General features: G+C 47.1%; 1 protein-coding gene across 1 annotated transcript; it reads right to left on the bottom strand.

Annotated features, from left to right (window-relative positions):
- Positions 1–317: 317 nt before the first annotated feature.
- Positions 318–7088, bottom strand: LOC123085984 (CDK5RAP1-like protein). Its single transcript, XM_044507687.1, has 3 exons — positions 6780–7088; positions 5258–6312; positions 318–1029 (listed from the first exon to the last, which is right to left on the bottom strand). Exons 1-3 carry the CDS (start codon positions 7073–7075, stop codon positions 530–532), a joined length of 1851 nt encoding a protein of 616 aa, XP_044363622.1. The 5' UTR covers positions 7076–7088; the 3' UTR covers positions 318–529.
- Positions 7089–7313: the final 225 nt, after the last annotated feature.

Below are 7313 nucleotides of genomic sequence, written 5' to 3'. Positions count from 1 at the left end.
GTTTTAATTATTTTAGGGCATTTAAACAATTTATAAAAATGTTGGATCGCATCCATAATTAGCTATGTATTATTTGCCACATGGTGGACATTTTAGTTTTCATGTTTGAATAAATAAATATTTGACTTGCATTTAAAATTTAAATTTGAGTTTGGTTTGAAACAAAGTGAGGATTAGCGACTTAATTATGATGACGTGGCATCATTAGGCATGAGATTACTATAGCATGACACTGATGGTGTTACAATGAAAAATGTCAACTTTACAACTGCTTCCCTCTAAAGAAAAAGTACTTCACCACACGATTAGCACGCACATAATGCGAAAAAATCTTTGTATTTCATCTGCTCCAAGCATAACACCATGCTACCTTCCCACCCAAAACTAGACAACCAATATCTCATCATGAAAACATGTCAACACCAACTTAAATTGCATGGTATGCTCCCAATTGTAGTCATTTCAAGTCAAACATTACACAGACTTAACTGATTCACTTCATGTGGACTCCCATGAACTCGACTACTCCTTATGCACCAGCATGTGCTTCAGATGCATGATTCTTGCAATACATGCCCAAGCTTGTGCGTGCAATTGGCTCTCCAAATAACGATGCTGTCGACGACCTGAGAATTTTTACCTCAACAAAGTCACCAACCACTGGCTTACGAGCTCCATCACCTTCAGATGTATGTGGTACAGGGAGACTAGTAAACGATACCCTGTGCCCCCGGTCAGTTTTCCCAAACAGCTCTGTTTCAGGAGCTCGCTTATTGGGTCCCTCGACTAGAACTACTTGTGTGGTACCAATCTGAGAATCGTAGATCTTTCTTGTGGTCTCACGGAAGGTGTTGATCAGTTCTGCAAGTCTCCTCTGCTTAACATCATTGGGGACATCATCCTCATAATTCCGATGAGCATGGGTCTTCTCTCTCATGCTATATGCAAACATGTAAGCCATATCATATCCAACATCCCTTACAAGGCTAAGAGTGTCAGCATGGCCATCTTCTGTCTCTCCACAAAAGCCTGTTGTACATCACAAACGCACTGGTCAAATTAAGAGAAAACCCTTGTACATAAGAAAGTGCAGCATGTAAACATCTGCAGATAGCATGATGAATGAACGAAAGACAAAAAGAAGTCCTTTAATTAAAGTTACAGAACTTGAAACTCGAACGATGTAGGATGAAATCTGTGAGAGTACTACATATATAGCCATGTAGCCTTTTGTATTTACTCCATGCTATAAGGTGTTTCTGCATATTTCCTGCACCTGTACATGTATATATACTGGCCTATGGCCCCATGGGAATACAAGTTGCATATTATTATTTCCTAACATGGTATTCACCAGCGATTTGTGCTTTAGGTTCGTGCAACTTCCAAGAGATTAGCATAGAAGCATCTCCTGAAAGAGATTATATGCCACCATAAATGATGCAAGTGGCATGTTGCAGTGCAGATGCAATAAATGAGTTACAGACTTAAGCGCAAGGCAGTGTTGTTGCCACAACTAAAATAGAAAGATATTTGCCTTGTTTAAGTACAACCTCCGTTCAAGTGTCGTGGTTTTAGTTCAAATTTTGAACTAAAACCACAACACTTAATTTGGAACATAGGGAGTACTATTTATCTCTACTACTTAAAAAGAACGTAAGGTTCTCATTTCACCTTTCTTTCCACCACCCCTTCGTCCATCCTCCCATGTATATAATAAATCATCATAATTTACTTGCCTTTTGAACCAATTCCACTTTAACTTACTTACCAAACTTTTAATCAAAATATAAGGTAATTCACAGGTAGAATTTGATGAACATTTATTTACACAATCACATTATTATTGGCAGGTAAATCACAAGCGAACCAACCTGTGGTTGGATGGTTAATTAGGTGGACAGTGGTATTCCCAGCCCACCAGGGTTCATGTCTTGGTGCTCGCATTTGTCCTGGATTTCTTTCAGGATTTCCGGCGATGCACGTTCGGTGGGAGGAGACGTTCCCGTCGACTACGAGGCGCCTACGGTGACTTTGTAAAATCTCAAGATGATATGCCGACTAAATCTCTCGGAGGTGCTCATAGGGGTAGGGTGTGCGAGTGTGCGTTCATAGGGGTGAGTGTATGCATGTATATATGAGCGCTTATGTCTGCACTGATGTTAAAAAAACATACTAGAATATTTATATCCTGTTGCAACGCACGGGCATTGTTCTAGTAGCAGTAAGAAGTCAAGAACTTCAATTGTCATGAATCCCAAGTTGAGCCGAGTCGAGCCAGCTCGGCTCGACTCGCTAGAGCTTGTTTCGTTAACGAGCTAGCTCGACTCGACTCGTTATTATAACGAGCTCAAATCCAAGATTGGCTCAACTTGTTTAACTTGTTAAGCTCGTTAAAGATATGAACATAAAACCCTCAAATATTATTAAAATGATTATGTATATATTAAACATATATATCACTAAACAATAGTAATTTCCTTGTAACGCATGAGTCTCCTAGGCGGCTGGGCTTTCAACGGCTAGGCCTTGTGTTGTGCGCCTGGGACATAGGGTGCTGAGTGGCTAATCTTTTTTTGTATTGGGAGTGGCTGATCTTTTGTACTGAGCCTAACGAGTTACACGAGTACTCGTGAGATTGGCTCGTTTAACTTGGTCTATAAACGATCTTAAACTAAAGCTCGGCTCGACTCGTTATTTTTTGAGTTCGAGTCGATTCGAGCCGAGTCACGAGCTTGTTATGGCGCTGCTAGAAGAAGGGCGCGAGAGAGCTGGCCGGGGGCCTTTTGCCCACGACCGGGCAAGATGGAAGGGATTTCCTTCTTAATTCTTGCTTGATTAGATTGATACATCTCATCTCTTTACATAGAGAGGTTTACTTGACTCCCAAGCAAGGCTTACTTGACCCCTAAGCAAGCGACCCTTATCTCTAATTAACCCTAAGACTAACGGGCTATACCGCCAGCCCAGGCCATTAGGCCCATTACGTACTCTAACACTACACCCCACCTGGACATGCAGCTTATCCTCGAGCTGCAGCCTAACCAACTTATAACCATGACTCGACGCAACACAAACCTAACACCTAAAAACAAGCCTTTTACATCTCGGCTTGTTTTATTACTCTCAACCTGAAATGGACTGGAACGATTTATTTTGGACCCCTTAACAAAAAGTGGACACCATCTGCACGTCGGCCGTGCACGTGTACAGCCACCTGGATCCCATGAACACCATCTGGACAAAAGGAGTGCATGTGTATGGCCACCTGGAAGTGGTCGCAAGAGCGACCAGCAGAGGCGCCCTCGTGGCGGCCGGCGGAATGCAGTGGTGCTACGCGGTGCGCTCCTGTCGATGACACCCTGCCTTCTCCCCGCCAGACGGCTGTTGGTCTGCACCGCACAGAGAAGAGTGGAGGGCTTGCGATGGAGAATGACGAGGAGGGGTGCGCCCCCCAAGCGCTGATGTCGCAGATTTTGAGGTCGCTGCCCGCGAGGAAAACAGGATGCCCAAGATCCCCGACGCAGCGGATGAGATTGAGGTCCTTTGCGCGGTAAAGCGCAGCTGGGAGGAGCGGCAGCTGCAGCCCACGCATCTCCCGCACACGCCGACGCGCTAGGAGGCCGCGCGCAACAGCCTGCAGCCTCACCGCCGCCGACACGTGGCGAGTAGTGATCCAAGCCGGAAGCGGTGATGGCGACGGCGGGAACTTGATCTGCTGGATGGGGACGCCCTGGGGAAGCGGTAATTGCAACGACGGGAACTTGATCTGGTGGATCGGGACTCCCGTCGGCGCTGTCGATGCGGGACCGGAGCTGACCGGTGGTGGCTGCTGCAGCGAAGCGCCGGGCGCGATGGAGGCCGCCAGGAGCGGCGGCTGCCACTGTAGCCAGGGCGGGGCGATGGATGGCAGCTGCAGCGGCCCGGCGAGCGCGACGGGGACGCCCTGCGGCAGCGGCTGCTGCGGCGGAGCGCCGAGCGCCGAGCGCGGCGGAGGCCGCCAGGAGCGGCGGGTGCCACTGCAGCCAGGGCGGGGCGGTGGATGGCAGCTGCAGCGGCCCGACGAGCGCGACGAAGGCCGCCTGGTGGAGCGGCTGCCACGGCAGCCACGGCGGCGCGATGGGCGGCGCAGCCGGGTGCGGCCTGTAGGACCCGGCCAAGACCAGGCGGATCTCCTGGACCGCCTGGGTTAGGTCCCGCAGCGCCCCGGACACCTCCTCCAGGGTGAGGACGGCGGGGAAGGGCGCGACGGAGGATCCCGGCGCGGGCAGGAGCGGGGCGACGATCGTGGTGGTCGCCGGAGACGACGAGGTGACCGGCAGCGGAAAAGACGGGTTGGGAGGCGGTGAAGACATGATCGAACCGAAGCTAGCTGATACCAAATTGTTATGGCACTGCTAGAAGGAGGGCGCGAGAGAGCCGGCCGGGGGCCTTTTGCCCACGACCGGACAAGATGGAAAGGATTTCCTTCTTAATTCTTGCTTGATTAGATTGATACTTCTCCTCTCTTTATATAGAGAGGTTTACTTGACTCCCAAGCAAGGCTTACTTGACCCCTAAACAAGCGACCCTTATCTCTAATAAATCCTAAGACTAACGGGCTATACCGCCAGCCCAGACCATTAGGCCCATTACGTACTTTAACAGAGCTACTCGTTTAGCTTGCGAGCTTCGAGCTTTTTTTCCAGCCCTAATCCCAACAGCTTTGCAGTACTGTGTGATTCTTTGCAGCATGTTCGTCTTCCCACTATGTACAATTAAGGAAACTGAGAATAAATAACGCTCATTTTTAACAGAGGATACATTGTTAGAGTACTGAGGTACTCAGTGTGAGCTGTAACCAGATAGAAATAAATGGAGACTGTTTAAACTACTGAGGTACTCTATTCTAAGCTGTAACTAGAGGATACATAGACATGACTGACACATTTGTGGATATGGAAAACAATTTTCTCAAACCATGAGGCCTTAACATAAGATCAAAATATAGTGTGAAAAATAAAGGATGCTAATTATTACATTGGTGTTCAGGTGGTAATTAGTAATTACTGTACATTCCTAATTCGATTTCATCTGTCCTAGCCCCTAACCAAGTATTTCACATAGAAAGGAATCGAGGAGAATAAGAAGCGAGAAAGCAGCCCCTAACCGCATCTCTCTCTCCAAATCAGCCACACAGGAAATATATATCCACATTGGAAGCACTTCACTTAGAAAGATTCTGATTACCAAAAAGCAGAAAACAGGTGTGTCTTACCACTTATGAAATCACTGCTTAGCCCAACATCTGGAATGACATTACGGATTTTCTGCACAAGCTCCAAATATGCTTCTCGAGTATAACCCCGTTTCATTCGTTCCAGCACCTCTGTGCTGCCTGATTGTGCAGGCAAGTGAATAAGTTTGCAAATGTTGTGCCTATCCCGCATCAAATATAGCAGCTCATCAGGAAAATCCTTTGGATGTGGAGAGGTAAACCTGAATCGCATCTCAGGGTATTCCAGAGACAACTGATCCAGGAGATCGGCAAAACGCAACCCCATATTCTTCACTTTGCACCTACTGGAAAATCCTTCGCTGAGCTGCCAGTTTTTACCAGGCTCCAACTCCTCAACTTCTGAAGTATCATTATAACTGTTTACATTCTGACCAAGAAGCATTACTTCTTTTACGCCAGCATCCCATAGCTCACCAACTTCTCGGACAACAGAAGATACTGGGCGTGACCTCTCCCTGCCTCTAGTGAAGGGAACAATGCAAAACGAGCACATATTGTTACAACCCCTCATAATTGACACGAACGCCGTAACCGAATTGTCGGAAATCCTAACTGGGGTGATGTCAGCATAAGTCTCCTCCAGTGAGAGGAGTGTGTTGATACCCTTCTGCCCATAGTCGACTTCCTGCAGCAACCTAGGCAAGTCCCTGTATGCATCCGGACCACATACAACATCAACCATCTTATCAGAGTCGAGTATTTTCTCCTTCAGTCGCTCTGCCATGCACCCGAGAACAGCAATCTTAGGAGGACGCAGAGACTTCGATCTCCCTCCAGCAACATTAGCTTTCCATTGCCTTTTCAGGAACCAAAAGTAGTTGAGCCGCTGCCAAACTTTCTGCTCTGCATTGTCACGAATTGCACAGGTATTGATAAATATTATCTCTGCGCTCTCAGGGTCAGGAACAATGTCATTGTACCCTTCTTTTTTCATGATAGACAGCACAATCTCCATATCGCTTACATTCATCTGGCACCCGTACGTTTCATGGTAGATTCGCCCCTTCCTTACTGTCGCTGTACCAGACTCTGAACTAGACAAACCACAAGAACAAAGCACGGTTATATCTCAAAATGCAGGCACAAATCATTATGAGACGTATTAACTGATCGGAGTTCACTGGAATACTGGTAGGAAAAATAATAAAATAACCAGTCACATGAAACTCAATAGCTAACAAAATGGGCAATTGTCCATGCATGAGCTTCTTAATAAACACTAAAAGCAAATATTTTTCAGCACTGAGCCAGGCAAGAGTCAACATAAACTACGAGACTGCAGCCAAACATTTGCAATTAGCTCGCACTGGACCATGAATGAAATAAACAAGGAAATCTCTAGTTCCGTACAGAAACGAAAGTACATTTTTAGCTAAAACAGAAAGCGTTCTAACAATAACCCAATGCAGTTTTCCTCCAAGTTTTACAGTTTACTGATGCTCTAACACAACGTCAGCCTCTCGCGCTACAGGTTGAGGGAATGAGAGGGTCACCGACTTACTCCGTCTGGGGCTCAGAGACGGCCGTGGCGGCCAGGCGGCGGACAGAGCTGCTGACGTGGCGAGGGGGCGGGGCCGGGAGCCAGCGCCGTGGGGCGGAGACGGAAAGTGGAACAGCGATAGCGCTGTAGTAGCGTACGGAGGCTAGGAGACCGAGGCCACGGCCGAGGCGGGCGGCGGTGAGGGGGGCGAGCGGCGCCGCCATCGCGGTTTGGATGGCGGGGGAGAGGTGAGGAGAGAGGAGTCGGGGTAGGAGCGGCGGCGTGTCAGGGCTAGTTGGATAACAGTTTGGAATCATCTAGTCCGTCTGATGTAAGATCGGTGGTGAAAAACAATGTAATCTACTCCATCCGTTCCTAAATATAACTCTTTTTACAGATTTCAGTGTAGAACTATGTACAAATAACTACTTTTGAATACGTTTATATATGTTCATATGTAGTCTGTATTGAAATCTCTATACGACTTATATTTTGAAACGAGAGAGTATTTCTTGTCTTTCTAATATTAATAAATTCAATTTTTATGGAATACCA

Source organism: Triticum aestivum, chromosome 4A (assembly GCF_018294505.1).
Source record: "Triticum aestivum cultivar Chinese Spring chromosome 4A, IWGSC CS RefSeq v2.1, whole genome shotgun sequence".
Classification (NCBI taxonomy): domain Eukaryota; kingdom Viridiplantae; phylum Streptophyta; class Magnoliopsida; order Poales; family Poaceae; genus Triticum; species Triticum aestivum.
This window is presented reverse-complemented; position numbering and strand designations above follow the sequence as displayed.